This window comes from Pongo pygmaeus, chromosome 1, assembly GCF_028885625.2.
Source record: "Pongo pygmaeus isolate AG05252 chromosome 1, NHGRI_mPonPyg2-v2.0_pri, whole genome shotgun sequence".
Lineage (NCBI taxonomy): Eukaryota > Metazoa > Chordata > Mammalia > Primates > Hominidae > Pongo > Pongo pygmaeus.
Genome location: NC_072373.2, coordinates 19,078,113 through 19,096,235, shown reverse-complemented (window position 1 = coordinate 19,096,235; position 18,123 = coordinate 19,078,113). Strand labels below are relative to the sequence as shown.

Genomic DNA, 18,123 nt, shown 5'->3' with positions numbered 1-18,123 from the left:
CTGTGTCAAAGGAAGGGGGCAGGGCAGGGTACCGCCCAGTAGGCTCATGTAGTCTTTGGGTGCTGAAGAAAGATGCTATTTTTGTGAAGTTTCAAGGGCTTCTCCTAGTTCATTTTTACTCATGATTCAAATCTCAGTTCAAATATTCTTTCTGCAGGGAAGCCGCCCCTGATTTCCCAGTCTAGATAGGATTCCTCTGTTAGATGCTTCATTTTTCACCCTCAGAGCACTTAGCTCAGTTTTTATTGATACATTTATTAGTATGGTCATTTAATTCTTTTTTTTCTTTTTTTTTTGAGATGGAGTCTTGCACTGTCGCCCAGGCTGTAGTGCAGTGGTGCAATCTCAGCTCACTGCAACCTCCACCTCCCGGGTTCAAGCGATTCTCCTGCCTCAGCCTCCCAAGTAGCTGGGATTATAGGTGCCTGCCACCATATCTGGCTAATTTTTTTGTATTTTTAGTAGAGATGGGGTTTCACCATGTTGGCCAGGCTGGCCTTGAATGCCTGACCTCGTGATCCACCCACCTCGGCCTCCCAAAGTGCTGGGATTACAGGCGTGAGCCAGTGTGCCCGGCCTAGTACAGTCATTTGATTCTTGTCTGTCTCCCTCCACCTCCTAGAACATGAAGTCCGCAGCATGGGTCACAGGCCTGTGTGTGCTGATTCTCCCTGCAGGATCTAGCATGACACCTCACGTGGAGTCACCTAGCATGCACCGCAGGCCAGGGTCTGAGCTGCCCTGTGACTGATTGGCATTAGACTTCTTGCAAACCCTGTGCTGTGATGGTCTTATTCCAGAAGGGTGGTGAGGGTGTGAGAGCACAAAGAGATGTATGGGTGGAAATGGGATTGAAGCTTCTAGAGCTGTGCAGAGGCCTTATCCCATGGCCACTGCTCTCCTTGCACACAGGCCCACACCAACCAGAGTCCTCAGACCTTGCTGTCCCCAGCATGCCGGTGAGAAGCAAGTAGGCTGTAAGCAGAGTTACATGGTAGGATGAAACCTCTCTCGGGTGGTGGTCTCTTCTCTGGCTGTGCATGGGACTCCGTCATGGTTCTTTATATTCCATAGTTCAGAGTTGCATGGTGCACGGTATTCAGGACATTAAATACGTTTGTTAGAACCAGCTCATTGGAATTCTGCCGTAGGTGCTGCTGGTTTAGATTTTAACAGAAGCTTCAAAGCCTCTTTTGTATTAGTCCGTGAAAGGATAAACTCACTGGTAAGGAGTAGAGGCTGCTCGCTCTTGAGCGCAGGTAGGTGTTATTTTTCTTCTCATCCTTGAAAATATATGAGGGTGAAGGCAGGAAGATGAGGAGAGAGTGGAGGATAAGTATTTTTAGGATGGTCTTTGCACGGAAAACATGTTTCCAGTAAAATGTTTTGGAAACATTTTATTTGAGGCATAAGAAAATGCTGACACCTTGGCCGGCTCCCACAGGCAGCTGTTTATTGGGGCCGTGGTATCATCGCTGTAGCCAGGCTCGTGGGTTTTGTAACTGATTTTCTATTCGAGAGGCCAGGCTTCTGTGACCTCCCCCCCAAGCATCATTTCCATGGCAACCAGCTGTGATGAGATGGGGGTTCTGACCTCGCAGGACCATTGCAACAAGAAGCAGATGAGCTTTTAGATAGAAAATTTACTCTTCTGTCTTGAACAAATTACATGTAACTGATTCTCAGTTTCCTCATCTCTGAAATAGAGAAAGGAACACAATGGTCCTTCAATTGTGTAATGAGGGATTTCTGTTGGGAAAGTAGATACGGAGGTACACATGCTGTTATCATACCGTGTTTTCAAGGTCAACTGCACGACCCAAGGGTTGACATGCTGCAAAAGAGCTGTCTCCCCCTTGCTTCCCTGTTTCGTGTAGCTGCCGGCAGCCCTGCTTTCCCCTCTCCAACCTTGACTCTGACAGCCAGGCTCTTGCATGCTCCTTAGTCACTGGGCTCCTGGCTGGTTCCTGAATGGGCATGCTCATGTCGACACTAGGACCTTTGCACTGCGGTGCCCTATTCTCCCAGAGAGTTGCATGCCCACACCCTGCCTTTGTTCAGTTATCTGCTCAAAATCATCTTGTTAGGCCTTACCAGACCACCCCATAAAGAACAGGAACCCTGTACTCCCTGCCCCCATAACAGCCTTATGTTTCTTCATGGCAGTTCCAACCACTGGAAATTGTATGAGTTTCATGTGAGCAGGGTTGTTGGTGGTGTTTATTATTATTTTTTAGTGTGTCATAACTATGAAGTGGAACGTTGTAGGCCATTAAGTCCTCATGAAGAACCTTTTGTTAGTCTATTTACTTATTTTGTAGGAAACTTAATTTCAAACAATGAATAGCATATCCAAGATCATATAGGTGGCAAATGGTGAATGGTGCATGATTGAAACCCAGGTTGACACATAATCATAAATGTTCTCCTTGCCTCAAGTCTGCCTCTCCTTCCACCTTTCTTCTGCTGTTTGAGCATCCTGCCTTCCTGCATTTCTCTGGCTCTGCCTTTATTATACCTGGGCGCATCCTGACTTCACTCGCCTAGCAGTGCTCTCGTCTCAGTGCTCCTTAGTTGCCAACACTGCCTCTACCCTAGGGTAGAGCTCCTCAGTGCAGTGGTGTGTTCTTGGAGAACCTTGTGCCTGGCATTCTAGGGTTCAGGCCAATGCCAGGGGACAGGCAGGCTGCCTTGGCTTCCTTCCTTCCAGGAAGAGAACAGGTATGATGTGTGTGTTAGGAATGGCCAGGCCCCTGCTGTGCATATGAGGACACCTCTGGGAGCCACATCCTTCACTTTCTCCCCATGGGGTCAGGCATACTAACAGCTGCAAAAAGGACCCCTTGACAAGGTCTCACCAAAAGGTATTTTGATATCCTATTCTTTAGGGGTTATTTTTTGTATAAACATTTATTTTTGTGTTAGCTGATGTTACATGATGGAATACCTTATGTGCAGTTTATACATGATCTTCTTCACCCTGCCTGAGATAATGTCAACATTATAATCCCTGGAAAGGTGGGACAAGCTGAGAACAGCTCCTTTTATAGAAAACACGAATGATGCCACAGTTATGGGTACTTTGATTTTACTTTGTTCACTGGACAGATGCCTGTACACCAGGCTTTTAACTTTCATGCTGTAAATGGCAAATCTGCAGTTTCCTGTTCTCTAGCTTGTAGACAGGATGATGCTTGCTTGTGCTGTTTTCAGCTAGTTTGTTGTTTAAAATGGCCACTATATAAAGAAGCCATGGAAGTGATTTCTTGAGTTAACACTTACTGCAGTCTCTGTGATGAGCACTTGGTCACATTTTCCCTCATCCCTACCCTCTGCTGTGCTCTTTTTAGGGAAAGTACGGTGGCCAGACTTTAACCAGGAAGCTTATGTTGGAGGGACGATGGTCCGCTCCGGGCAGGACCCTTACGCCCGCAACAAGTTCAACCAAGTGGAGAGTGATAAGCTGCGAATGGACAGAGCCATCCCTGACACCCGGCATGACCAGTAAGTACCCCACTAAGCACCTGCTGCAGCTTCATTTGCTTTCACGCAAACCAGTATGTCGCTTTCACCTGTGACGCTAGAACTTCCCCATTACTCTGGGAAATTGAATGTGTGTTGTAAAACTAGGAAAAATCCTGAGGTATGTGGCAATGGAACTTCACCCGTAGGCAGTGGAAGGATGGTTCTAGATTCAGCTCTAGTCTTTAGGTGCCCTGTGGCAGTGTGTAGAGGCTGTGGGTTTCTGGCTAGAGCATGGAAGTCAGAAAGAGAGTTGTGTGACTGGCTTTATATTTAGTGATCACTTGTTATTTTTATGATCCATTCACAAAAGTGCAAAATTTGTCATTGTTCCCAACCGTGGAGAAAGAAAATCTAAATTCCTGCTTATTGGGACAGCTTATATTGGAAATGTTCTAAAGATTAGAAAGGAAAAATGAACTACCCAGCACAATAGATGTTAAATTGAGCAGAAACACAGTAGGGACAGGTGCCACATCTCCACACCCTGCACTAAAGGAAAGGCTCTTGTCCACATCTTTCTTTTTATTTTTAAAGATAGGGTCTCACTCTATCACCCAGGGTGGAATGCAGTGGTGCAGTCATAGCTCACTGTAACCTCAAACTCTTGGGCTCAGGCAATCCTCCCATCTCAGCCTCCTGAGTAGCTAGGACTACAGGAATTCACCACTACACCCAGATAATATTTATTTAAAATTTTTTATTTTTATTTTTTGGTAGAGGTGAAGTCTCTCCATTTGCTCAGGCTGGTTTTGAACTCCTGGCATTAAGTGATCCTCCCGCCTTAGCCTCCCAAAGTGCTGGAATCACAAACATGAACCACTGCTCTCCTGACCTCCTTCTTTTTCTTTCTTTTTTTTTTTTTTGGAGACTGAGTCTTGCTTGTTGCCTAGGCTGGAATATAGTGGTGTGATCTCGGCTCACTGTAACCTCTACGCCTCTGCTTCCCAGGTTCAAGCAATTTGTGGCTCAGCCTCCCGAGTATCTGGAATTACAGCTGCCTGCTACCACACCTGACTAATTTTTGTATTTTTAGTAGAGACGGGATTTCACCATGTTGGCCAGGCTGGTCTCGAACACCAGACCTCAAGTGATCCGCCCGCCTCGGCCTCCCAAAGTGCTGGGATTGCAGGCATGCTCCACCGTGCCCACCCCTTTTTATTCTTCAAAGATCTTGAGAGCGGAGGATACTTTGGGGTCTATGAAGCTCAGCTCAGGAGTTTGCTAGGCATTTTAAAAAGAGTATTTGTCACCACTTATCAGGAAAGTGATATGCATAACCCTCATTATTATCCCATACCTGTAAGCTTTGCTGATAAGAACCTTGATTGGGAGGTCTTTCACATTGGAATTCTCAGTGAATTAGTCTTGTTTCAGATTATTAAAAAATAAGGAGCTGCATTTTGAAGGCAGCTGTTTTCCTGGGTGCTTGGTATATCTTCCTGCTAAGTTAGAGTCATTCATTCATCAGTGAATGGAATATGGATTACACATCTACCATATGTCAGACTGTGTGCTCGGATCCTAGCATTTCAGCCAGAAAAATCTGGTCCCATTCCAGCTGCTAGGGATGGCAGGTGCACCAGGAAGTGAGGTCGTGTAGCTCCATGGGTTGGGCGGTCTACTTTGCGTGAATACTTTTGAGGCACTCAGAAGGGTGGGAGGGTCAGGACAGGTCCCAAGAGGGGTGAATTGGGTGGGGACACCCAGGAAGAAGGAAGTGCAGAAGCCCTGCCAGGAAAGCGTGGGGCTCCCAGAGAGCCAGCAAGGGTCTAATTTCACGGACAGGAGTTTCAGGGATTGATGGGGGTGGGAGAGGTGGAGAGAAACAAATGGCCAGTGAAACTACATTCACACACACTGCATACAGTGAAAGAAGATTTTTCTCTTCTACTCTCAAGGAACTTTATGGACAGTGTAGGTGCCAGTTAACTGCCAGGAGCTTCCTTTCTTAACAGCTTTCTTTGGGTTCTAGTCAGCTCTGTTCACCTATTCCAGCTCATATTTAAGAAATATGTAGCTTTACAGTTTTTTTAGGGCCAGGGAAAAGTGTGTGTGTGTGTTTGTGTGTTAATATCTGATACATATAAGTATATGTAAACATACATATCTTATATAATAGTAAGAATCTCATCATTTTCCTAACTCCACTCCAAAAGATTGTCTTTGATTAATGTTTCCTGTCATCCATTAATTTCTTTTCTAAAGCCAGCTCTACTCAGTCCTTATGCTGTCCTGGTTAAAGTCAGCTTGACTAACTGTTTAGTATTGTGTCTAAAATAAGGGGTGGCAACCTGGGGTCCAAGGACCTCCAGGGAGCCATGCATGGGCTTTGGGATGTTGTCAAAGTGTTGAGGCCAAAGCTGTGTACAAGATCGCAAGTGTATATGTAGGTGCGTTTCTGGGAACAGGGTCCTTCACTTTTTTCAGAGGGTCCCAGGTGTGTACTTCCCCACCGCCAGCCCATCCCAAGGCTAACCAGGCCAAGCAGCCCGTGCCAGGTGCTTCTCCGGCCCCCTCACATGATCCACACAACCCTTTAAGATAGGCTTGAAGCTTATCTTCATACACAGAGAGGAAACGGAGGCGCCCGGAATGTTGATAACTTGCCCAGTGATTAAGAGCTACTGACTTAAGACCAGAAAGGGTCCGTGTAGCTTTTAAGAAGGGCTTGGCCTAAACTCAGGGGAATAAAGTCTAGCAGAATCTAGTGCAGAAATCTTCCCTGATGACTTCAGTCGACTGCTTGGCATGACATCTCCATGAGATGGTCTGAATTTCTTTTCACCATGTGGGTTAAGAGCTAGTTTTCCCACAAGATTTTATCTTTACATACTTACTTATCCTGTGAGCTGAGAGAAGAATGGTGTTCTTTCTCATGGCTCATCAGCATGTGGGCTGGCTTTCTCATCTGCCTCCCTTGCAAGTCCCTACAAAGTCCCCAAAACTATATGTACATATATTTTTTTTTCAAAGTTTTTGAAATATGAGTTTGTCCAAACAGATGTTTGAATATTCATCCCACAGTGTGGGATGCATTTTAGGTGGGTTTAATTTTAGTTCCAGCCAGTGTGTCATGTTCATTTGCATGTGTTAAAGGGGCAGCTGGGATGCCTTCCACATTTGTTGGATTTGGGCTAAATTAAAGTCTATCCATAGTCAATTGGATGCCTAGAGCTGAGCCGATTTAACGTCTCAAAGTGTAAGCTCTAGAATTACCATTCTTGTTGAATGTCAGGTTAAGAAGATTGGGTTACCTCTTTGAATTTCTCTCCCAATATATCTAATGGAGAGCTATTACAGAATTTGACCTTTCTGTATAAAATGTTTTTCGTCTCTGCAGTATCTACCTTCATGTTGATCTATAGAAATTCTTGCACAGTAGAATTCAGTCTTTAGTTTCAATAAATCTGAAAGCAGTACAGGTGGAGGGTAATTAAGAATGAGGTGTTTGGAGTCCTACAGACCTGGGTTGAAAATCTCAGACCCTCCAGTTCTTAATTCTGTGACCTGTATCATCTATAAGATGATATAACATTGCTCCATCTGTAACCTATGAAGATTAAGCAACACGTTTACATGGGCTGGTTGCCCCTCCCCTGAGCCACCTCAGTGAGGTATCCCTTGACCATCTTCCCTAGGAGTTCAGCCCCCTGACCCCCACTCCAAAACTTCCCGTCCCCCTTTCCTGCTTGATTTTTCTCCACAGTTCCTCTCACCACCCACACACTGTGTATTTTACTTATTTTTTTCTTCCAAATAGTGAGTTATTATATCCAGGGTTGTTATTCAGACACCTCCGGGTACTCAGTAAATTCAGTAAGTATTTGCTGAGTGAGTGAATTGTTTAGCAGAGTGCCTGGCATATATTGAGTACCCAATAAATCATGCAAGATATGAAGAATCATAAAAGAATACAGGAGAAGGAAAGGGGGAATTTTAAGTATAAAGGTCATGTGAACTCAAGATGGGCCACAAATAATCTCATTGTGTTTGTGTTCTCCCAGGGCTGGAAAACTGCGATTATAATCCACCCCTTATTACCCTCAAGGATAGATACAAGGAATAAGGCTTCAGAGCCTCCCAAACAAACAGACAAACAAAAGATTCTGGGCTATGCTTTATTTACCTTTCTAGATATATAAAATATATTGTACCAAGAAGAAATATTTACATGGAATCAGGAAGCATACAAAATCCAGCTGTGAGTGAAATACTAAATACTATGTATAGGATATATTAGGTCCTCTTAGATATTAGAAAGATGATAGCCCATCTTGTTTTTTTTTTCTTTTCTTTCTTCAAGGTCTCACTCTGTCACCCAGGCTGCAGTGGTACAATTTTGGCTCACCGTAGCCTTACCCTCTTGGGCTCAAGTGATTCTCCTGCCCCAGCCTCCTGAGTAGCTGGGACCGTGGGTGCACATCACAATGCTAGGCTAAGTTTTTGTAGAGATGGGGTCTTACTGTGTTGCCCAGGCTGGTCTCAAACTCCTGGCCTCAAGCCATTCTCCCGCCTTGGCCTCCCAAAATGCTGAGATAGTAAGTGTGAGCCATGGCATTCAGCCCCATCCTAGTTTTGAAAGCACCATTTCTTTTCTTTTTATTTTTTTGTATTTTTAAATTGATATATCATAGTTGTTATCTATCTTGGGGGTACATGTGAGATTTTGATACCTGTCTACAATGTGTAATGATCAAGTCAGGGTAATTGGAACATCCCTCACCTCTAACAGTGATCTCTGCATGGTTTCTCAATTTAAAAAAATAATCTTCTTGCTTGGAAATTTCAAATAAATTATCAAGACTTAAAAGCAAATTAAACCAATGGGAATTCTGAAGTTTCTTTTTTGTAATAAGTGTTTGTTTTCTCTCTCTCTCTTTGCATTGGGAAGCTGTTCTTACTGTCCAAGCAGAAGGTAATGGAAAGTACTATTGGTGGTGGTGAGAAGTGGTCTGGTGGGCGATATTCTGAAGGTGGGGCCAACAGGATGTGCTAATGGACTGCAGGGGGGTATGGCTTGGAAGAGGGTGCCAAGGATTGTGGCTGGCACAAGGGAAGACCTGCAGTCTCCTCAGCTGAGATACAGGGAGGCTGTGAGTGGAGCAGGTGTGGGGAAATGTGGACATGTTAATGCTGCTCAGTGTAGGTGGACCTGTTTTGTAGGTGGTGGGATATGTGTCTGGTGTTCAGGAGGAAGGTCTTAGCGGGAATGTAAATTTGGAAATGTTCAGCGTATGGATGGTATTTAAAACCATGAGGCTGGGTGTTAAGCCCAAGGGAATGGATGCAGACAGAAGAGGCCCAAGGCCTGAGCCCTGGACGATTCCAGCATTGAGATCTTTAGCTGTGAATCTGGAGCCAACGGCTGACACTTGAGGACAGTCTAACACTGTAGATTGCATACTATTTTAGGCTGTGTTCCCGTGATCAGGAGATATAATTTCATGAAGCTATACGACTGTGAAGCTAAAAGGAGCCTCAGGGGAGTGTCTAATTCAGTGGTTCTCAGCTTCGAGCTGTGCCACCCACCCAGAGCGAAGATGGAAATGTGGGGGTGGAGGATCGGGGGTTGTTAGAATACCCGTGGGGTGCTCCTGGCATTTACCACCAGGGCCCAATGAAGCCACATATTTCGTATAGCCCAGGTTGGTCTGGCACATGGAAGAAACTGTCCTACCCAAATGGCCACAGGGCTTCCTGTCAAGCCCTCATTTACTTATTTACCCCCATTAGTTAAAAAAAAAAAAAAGCATGTTGAAGTTGTTTTTTTGTTTTTTTCTGTTATTGCTCTGAGTCATACCTGCCTTCTCCATCAGCCAGCCCTCAAAGGCAGGTTGAAAGCCATCACCTCCTGAGCTTTGTAGCCCATACAGGCCCCACCGGAAGTCTCTGTTCCTCTGACTAGCAGCCGCATGGAAGTATGAGTGTGTTGTGGACTGAATTGTGCCCCCTCAAGTTTCATACATTGAAGTCCCAAACCCCAGAGTGACTGTATTTGGAGACAGGTCCTTTGTGGAGGTGATTAACGTTAGAGGAAGTCCTGAAGGGTGGCGCCGTGATCCACCTCATCCTGATCCACCTGTCCTACAGGGCAGGTGTCCTTATAGAAAGAGGAAGATGGAAAGAGAGATCTTTTTCCCTACCATGTGAGCACACAGCAGAACAGGGCCACCTGCAAGCCAGGAAGAGGCCTCACCAGGAACCAGATCTGCTAGTACCTTGATCTGAGCTTCCAGCCTCCAGAACTGTGAGAAATACAAATCTATTGTTGGGCCAGGTGCAGTGGCTCACACCTATAATCCCAGCACTTTGGGAGGCCAAGGCGGGTGAATTGCTTGAGTCCAGGAGTTTGAGACCAGCCTGGGCAACATAGCGAAACCCCATCTCTACAAAAAAATACAAAAATTAGCTGGGCATAGTGGCTCACGCTTGTGGTCCCAGCTACTAGGAAGGCTGAAGTGGGTGGATGGCTTGCGCCTAGGAAGCTGAGCCTGCACTGCACTTCAGCCTGGGTGGCAGAGCAAGACCTTGTCTCAAAAAAAAAAAAAAGTCTATTGTTTAAGGTCCCATCTGTGGTATTGTCAGCCCAAGCTGACTAATACAGAGTGGAAATGATACAACATGACCGACAGGCCAGTGGGAGGACCGGCCAGCCAGATCCTGAAATGACTTGGGTAACACTTGCTTCCGTTTTCTCTTAAGCTCTTCTGAAGCCCCTCCCCAGTGTTGTCTGGTTCGGAGGTTCCTGGGGTACCAACCCCTTGATGCCTTCTTTAGAGTATGCTATGCTTAGGAAGTGAGCGTCGTCAGGCTGGAGCGTTTCCAGGATCCAAACTCCTTTCCAGGAGTGTTTTGATTTTTTGCCTGGAAATGCATCTGATAAGAAAATAAAGCAGAGGAACCCAGGAAGTTTATGAAATCTCTTTCTCTCTACTAGGGAAAACTTGGGACAGTTTACTTTGAAATTGTTTACATATGTAAAATGAAATCAACCTTTAGAGGGGAAACCATTTTCTTTTGTTTTCTTTTTTCCCTTGTCAACTAGACACCATTCCATTTCACTTATTTCATTAAATCCTTTAAAAACGAGAACTGTTTGGTAAAGAAACAGGTTTCCTTCAGGTTTCAAACGTTTAGTTACTAGAAAGCTTTTCTCTGCCTTGCCACCACTACATTTAAAATGTGGGGTTTTGAAACATTTTTGTGTCTCACGCTGAAATACCACCGCCTGAACCATATCCCTACAAAGGAACCTTCTTTGAGAGGAGTGTGTCCAAGTTGTACATCAAATCGATTTGTCTTTAAGTCAAGAATATGTTGTTTTTACTCCGGTTACAGATTATAGTGGCTCAGCCTTTGTTTAGAAGAATTACTAAAGAACTCTATTTTGACCACTTTTGAAATGTCTGCCTTTAACACAGCCAAAACATAGGTCAAAGCTCTTAAGGGTGTGTTCTTTTATTTATTTTTTAGGGGCATTTTAAGAGGGCAGACATTGAAGGCCTGGGTTGTGCTGTTTACTCTCACTGGAATGTCAGCATTGATATCAGTTGTTTTAAGAGTGGCTAATCAGGATTAAGGATTGTGGGGAAAGGTAAATCCAAACTTCCCATTCTTATTCTGAAAGAACAAACATTGCTGAAGCCAAGAAAAGGTTTTCAGCATGAAGTCAGCCAGCTTGGAGGGAGGCTTTGGCTAAGGCAACTATTAGGGGACTCGGAGTTTTCTTTTTAGGGGGGCAGAAGATCTAGGGAAATCCACACAGCTCCCCAGTGGGAGGGTGATTGGAGATCCAGGCAGTGCTGGAGCTTTGTCCTTATGTTGTACTTCTCGGCAGCTCACGGCATCTCATAAACATGCGCCACTGGCCTCCTGAGATTCTTGTGACGGAACCGCTGCTCCATGGTGGAGCTGGCCCGAGCACCCACTCCTCCCGCATCGATTTGCAGCCCAACTCCAACTGTGTATGCTGCACCATAGGGTCCTGGTGGAGGAGATGGGAGGCCACACGGGGTGTCACAGGTGGGTACAGGCGCTTCTCTAGGCTTAGCTGTTCTGGCTTTGTTGGCATTTGTGGCCGTGGGGCAGGTGGAGTTTGGGTGTGGTGTAACAAGTGGATCTTTAAAAGCTTGTTCAATAATCACAATAACAAAGCAGTTCATTGAACATTTTTTGGTATCAAGGCCTGTGCTCAGCCTTTTGTGTGCATTAATTTTATTTAAGGCTGGGCACAGTGGCTCACACCTGTAATTTCAGCTCTTTGAGAGGCTGAAGCAGGAGGATAGCTTGAGACCAACCTGGGCAATATAGTGAGACCCCATCTTTAAAAACAAAATAATTACTCCAGTGTGGTGGTGTGCACCTGTACTCCCAGCTGCTTGGGAGGCTGAGATGGGAGGGTCACTCGAGCCCAGAAGTTTGTGGTTGCAGTGAGCTATGATCATGCTGTTGCACTCCAGCCTGGGCAAGAGTGAGACTCTATCTCTAAAAATAAAAATAAAAAATTTTATTTACTCTGCATCACCCTCCTGTAAAGTGGGTAGGGATGCTATACTTCTGATGATGTCGTATACCAGTTCCCAGAAGGCCCGGAACTCAGACCCCACTTCCAGAAAGTAGAAGAGTTGCACACAGGAGTCAGGTTCGGCGGGATGTGAGCTCAGTTTGCAGAGCAGAGGTCGCTTTTCCCATTTTTCACATTGTCAGTCGGAACATATTTAGGGAGAGGCAGGCAGCTAGGATATCCTGGGACCTCAAAAGGCACCACCTTGTATCTAGAGAGCCTTAGTCCCCAGGGATTTTACAGTTATTAAGCCATGAAGTTTTATCACTTGTCTATGAGGCGGACGAGAAAGGTGAGCCACTTGCCTGAGCTCTAACAGGGCTCACTGGTGGAGGAATTGGAGCGCTCTATATCCCTGGCTCAGGGTTCTGTCTAATAGTTGTGGCTCCCTTACTGTCTGCTCTTCAGAGGGTCTTTCATACTCCTGGCTTTTAGGCATGAGTCTTGGCATGAGGCCTGAATGCACCTAAAAAATGGAAGAGATGGGTGTTGGTAACTTGCAGCCAAACAACCTCCTAAGGGAAGCTGGCCACATGTTGATGGGATCCTGAGAAATGGAGAAGAAATGGGGTTGTTTTTCTTTTTCCAGCTTCAGATCCTCGAAGAAAATGTATTGGAAGAGTGCACTCTATTTCTGTTCCCTTGGAACATTGCTGATGCCGTTCAGGAAGTGAGACTTCTGCTTGTGTGTTCAGTCAGTGTGACATCTCTGCCTGTCAGTGTGACATCTCTGCCTGCTGTTGGAAGGGTGCTGGCAGGCTCAGTGAGATATATGAGATGTGGGGAGTGGGAAGTGGCCAGCAATAATGGCTCCTTGCTTAACAGGTCCCCCACCAACTCATCCCAGGTTGTAACTTGCATCTGATGTGCACAGTTCACACCAAAGCCATGTCATTATGCATCAGCGTGCTCGTTTATGTTTTGTTTTGATTTTTTGTGTCTTTATAAAACCAACTTCTGGTTTCAACCACAGACCGTTCTTTTTCTTCCCTTGATATGTTTCCTCCTTTTTTTTTTTTGACTATTTCAGGCCTTCTCTCCATCTGAATTAAAGAATGCATTGAGACTGGTATAAGTAGACTGTATTGATTTGACTGTAGAGATTTCGTTTGTGTCGATGTTGGCATCTCTGAAGGGCCCATTTCAAGTCTCCTTTTCAAAGATCATTAGCAAACGTATTCTCAAAGCTTAAACCCTGAGTGGCTGCCCACACGTGTGGCTCAGTTTCCCCATCTGTAACTCTGGGTTATGGTTTGGGCAAAAGCACGATGATGCTAAATGAGTTGTGTGATTTGCTTTCTTTATTCTTTAGTCTTTTCTTTCTGCTACCATCCTGGGAATGCAGTGATGACCATGAGGATCGTCTTTGTTGTCAAGAAACTGTAGTCTACCAGGAGAGGCAGACAAGGAAACAGGCAATTACGTAGCCTAGTAAGGATAACCTAACCACCTCTAGACCATTTACAACAGAGCTCTGTTCTTTCTATTTTAGACCTGTTTGTTAGTTTCTGTTATTTTCTTAGTAGACTGGCCCTTTTATCATTATGAAATGCACTTCTTATCAGTGGTAATGCTTCTTGTCTTACAATATCAGTATAGCTGCACCATCTTTCTTTGGTTTCATGTTTTTGCATGGTATACATTTTCCCATGCTTTCACTTTCAAACTTTTTATGTCCTTATATTTAAAGCGTATCTTCTGTAAGTAGCCTATAGTTGGATTTTGGACTTTCATCTGCTCTAACAATCTTTGTCTTTTATTTGGTGTATTTAGTTCTTTTACATTTAATGTAAGTACTAGTTTATTGGGGTTTAACACCAACATCTCACTGGTTATGTTCTATTAGTTCCACCTGCTTTGTGTTTCTTTTTCCCTTGCATCCTCCTACGTTAAGTATTTTCTTCTCTGTTGGTTTGCTAAATTCTTGACTAGTAAGTCCACATGTAGAGCCTAATGTAAATGAATAATTTTATTACTTCTTAGACAGTGCACAGACCTCATAATAATTTACCTTCCACTTACCTTCAGCCCTTTGTGCTCTTGTTGTCATTCAGCTTAATTCTCTCTTTATAAACTCTACAGGATATCTTTTATTGTTTTATGCAGTAAATATTCTTTTGATTTATTCACATATTTATATTCCGATTGCTCCTCATTTCTTATATTTCTATTTGTCTACCTAAGACCATATTCCTTCTGTATTTCATTAGTATTTCTCTTAGTACCAGTATGTTGGCAATGAATTCTGTCCTTTTGTTTGTCTGAAAACATCTTAACTTTACTTTTTTTTTTTTTTTTTGAGACAGAGTCTCGCCCATGTTGCCCAGGCTGGAGTGCAGTGGTGTGATCTAAGCTCACCGCAACCTCCGCCTCCCCAGTTCAAGTGATTCTCCTGCCTCAGCTTCCCAAGTAACTGGGATTACAGGCGCCCACCACCATACCTGACTAATTTTGTATTTTTAGTAGAGACTAGGCTTCACCATGTTGGCCAGGCCGGTCTTGAACTCCTGACCTCAAGCCATCTGCCCACCCCAGCCTCCCAAAGTGCTGGGATTACAGGCGTGAGCCACCACGCCTGGCTTACTTTTGCTTTTGAAGAGTCTTTTCACTGACTGTGAAATTCTGGGTTGACAGTGACCGTCAGCCCCTTTACGTTCTTTCAGTTGTCTTCTGTTTTTTGTTGTTTCTGGCGAAATGTCTACTGTTAGTCTTGTTCTTTTTGAAGACATTTGACTTTTCCTTCCAGCTGCCTTTTCAGATATTTCTTTTTTTCAGCAATTTTGCTATAATATGCCTAGAAGTTGTTTTCCTTGTGCTGAACCTGTTTGGGATTTGTGGAATTTCCTGACTCTTGAGCTTCATGCCTTGTCAGTTTTGCCATGCTGCAGTTCTGTCTCCTCTTCCTCTGAGACCCTAATTTCATCTTTGTTAGATATTTCTACGTTTCCTCTGTCCCTTACAAGCTCTTTTCTGTACTTTTTATTCTTTTTGATTCCCTGTGTCTCAGTCTGGATATATTTCTGTTGGCCTGCTTCCTGTTCATTGATCCTTTCCTCTGCTCTGTCTAGTCTGCTTTTAAATCCACTGCTGAATTCTTCATTTCAGTGATTGTGTTTTGTTGTGTATGAATAAATACAGAGGTATTTCAGGGCTCTCACTGACTTTTTCCTCCAAAGAGGATTTAGTTTTGTTCTCTGGCAGGCGGTTAAAATAGGGCAGGTCACCTTAATCAGGTCTGGAATTGAGCTGGTATAAAGCTGGGTTTCGGTCTTTTGTGAGAGAGCTGGTGAGTTTCCAGTTCTCTTTTGCCACTAGGAAGTAGCCCTGTGGGATTCGACCTGGAAGTCTGGGATATTTATCAGAGCCCAGTTTCCTCAGCAAGCTCTGAAGTCCATTTCCAGCCTCCACAGCCCCACGGCACCTCCGGAAGCTGTCACTTGGCTCTGCACCTGCAAGACCATCGCTTCTGCTCGGCTCAGTCGGCCGTTTGGCTCTATGCCGTTTCAGGGGAAGACGATCAGAGAATGTTGGCCTTCCTCTCTAGGCGCTTCTCCTTTCTGGAAACCTGACCTCACACCTGGCTGCTTTGCTAGCTCTCCAGTGCCTTCAGATAGATTCTTCAGTGTATTTCATCCCGAATTTCTGGTTGCTTTTAGTGAGTAGGTTGGTCTACAGCAAGGAACTTTACTGTCACTGGAAGCAGGAGAAACACCTGGGTGTTTTATTTGGAATTCAAATCCACTCTGAATTTGGCAGTTTATAAATTTTGCTCTGAGCAGTAATGTCTATCTCGAAGGAGAGTAAATAGAAATATAGGCTTGAAGTTGGGATGTGTCGCTTTTATTAATAGCTCAACCAGCTATTAGCTCCCAGACTGAGGTTAAAATAATCTCTCTGTAAACCCTGGGTTTCTTAACTGTAAAACAATAATCATGCTTGCCTGGCCTGTCTTACAGCATTTTTATTAGGCTCAGATGTACACATAAACTACATACATTACACAAATACAGGACATTAACATAGTGACTAGTGGCTTGTATATATATCAGCTTTGAGTAAAGAGTGAACTGTTATTTTGTTACACTTTGCTCTCAAAATGTGTGTGACATGGCTGGCAGACTTTCAGCTTCCAGTATGTGAATGCCTCTGTCACATTGAGATGGTATTGGATTGTTTTATCATTGAACCAAAAACAGTTGCAGAAATAGCTGTGAAGCAGTGATCCTACCTATTTCAGAAAGAAGTTAGACCAGGAAAAATGGAGGCAACAGAGTTTTGCTTGATAAATGAGATCACTCTTCGAGTCCTAACAAACTGTCCTACTTCAACTATCCATTTAAAACCCATCACTTTGCCCCCCATCGTGGAACCATGAAACTGCAAGAACAGCTTTCTTTTTCAGTGGAAGGGTTTTGTATATTTTAGGAAACAATCAAAATACTATAAAATTTATTTTAACTTTTTCTGTCATTTAGGCTACATATTTCACTTGAATATGGTTTCAGAGATTACTTGTGACATTTCTCATGAACTTAAAAGAAGCAGCATTGTTAGTTTATGGTACATTCATTATTAAGCCAAAACACCTATCTGTTCACTGGTGTAACTGACAATTCATGTATACTTTGGAGTTGTCTCACCCTGTTGCCCAAGTTGGAGTACAGAGGTGTGATCGTAGCTCACTGCAACAAACTCCTGGGCTCAAGCCGTCCCCCTGAGTAGCTAAGACTACAGGTGTGTGCCACTGTACCCAGCTGATTAAAAAAATTGTTTAGTAGAGACGGGGTGTTGCTGCGTTGCCCACACTGGCCTCAAACCCTGACCTCAAGTGATCCTCTTGCCTTTACCTCCCAAAGTGCTGGGATTACAGGCTTGAGCCACCATGCCTGGCCTGTACTCTGGAGTTGTTAAATGTTAATGGTAGAACCTATGAGGGCCCATAATCCCCACTGCCATCTGTAAAATTTAAAGTTCAGACTTTTATAGTAACGACTATCTTAACTGTATTGAATAAGCCATGATTTTCTTCATCTGACAATAATGTGAGAAAATCCACACCTCTTTGGAAATTCAAGTTATTTAAAAAAGGACGTATCCCAATAGGAATATTGTACTTGGATTTAAAGTTTTATATTCACTGAAGATTTCTTTTTATTCTTGGATTTATGCATTTATTTAGCAAAGATTTGAGTGCTAACTACATGACAGGTGTTTTTCTGGTCACCGGGGAAACAGCTGTGAACAAAACATTAAAAAAACAACAACTCTGCCATCATAGAGCTCACATTAAGAGGATGGGGGAGAAAACAATAAAATAAAACATTAATTATATGGTTTTTAAAAAGCATGTTAAATACAGAAGAGAAAAAAATTAGCGGTGGAGGTTAGGAGTGTGAAAGAGTCAAGGGTTTTAATACTAAACAGGTGATCAGGGAGGGTCTCACTGACAGGAAGGTGTTTAGGCAAAGACCTGAGGGAAGGAACGAGGGAGTGTGCATTTGAATAACTGGGAAGAGAGTTCTCATCAGAGGAAGTGGCAAGGGCAAAGTCCCCAAAGAGTTAGTGTGCCAGGCCTATCTAAAGGACAGCAGGAAGCCAGAGTTGCTAGGCAGGAGGCCATGAGGAAGAGTAGAAGGAGGTGAGGTCTAGAGGAGTCAAGGCACCAAGCCCTAGGAGCCTGGAGGCGCATGGTAAGGGCATTGGCTTTGTCTCTGTCATAGTCCGTTTTGTGCTGCTATAACAAAATGCCTGAGACTGGGTAACCTACAAAGAACAGAAGTTTACTTCTTACAGTATGGAGGTTGGGAAGTCCAAGATCTTTAAGCTGGCAGGCTCACATTGTCTGGTGAGAATCTGGTTTCTGCTTTCAAGATGGCACCAAGAACAGTGGATCTTCCAGAGGGGACAAATGCTGTGTCCTCACGTGGCAGAAGGCAGAAAGGCAAAAAAGGGACAAACTCCCTTCAATAAGCCCTTTTAAAGGGCCTTCATTCCTTTCACAAAGGGAGAAGCCCAAAGGGAGAAGCCCTCATTAT

At 44.1% G+C, this 18,123-nt stretch overlaps 1 protein-coding gene across 1 annotated transcript in view; it reads left to right on the top strand.

Moving 5' to 3' along the window:
- GALNT2 (polypeptide N-acetylgalactosaminyltransferase 2) overlaps window positions 1-18,123 on the top strand; it is a 216,239-nt gene that overhangs the window by 134,267 nt on the left and 63,849 nt on the right. Inside the window, exon 3 of the mRNA XM_054468572.2 lies at window positions 3,351-3,504. Coding sequence (XP_054324547.1) covers window positions 3,351-3,504 — 154 coding nt within the window. The remainder of the gene's footprint in view (window positions 1-3,350; window positions 3,505-18,123) is intronic.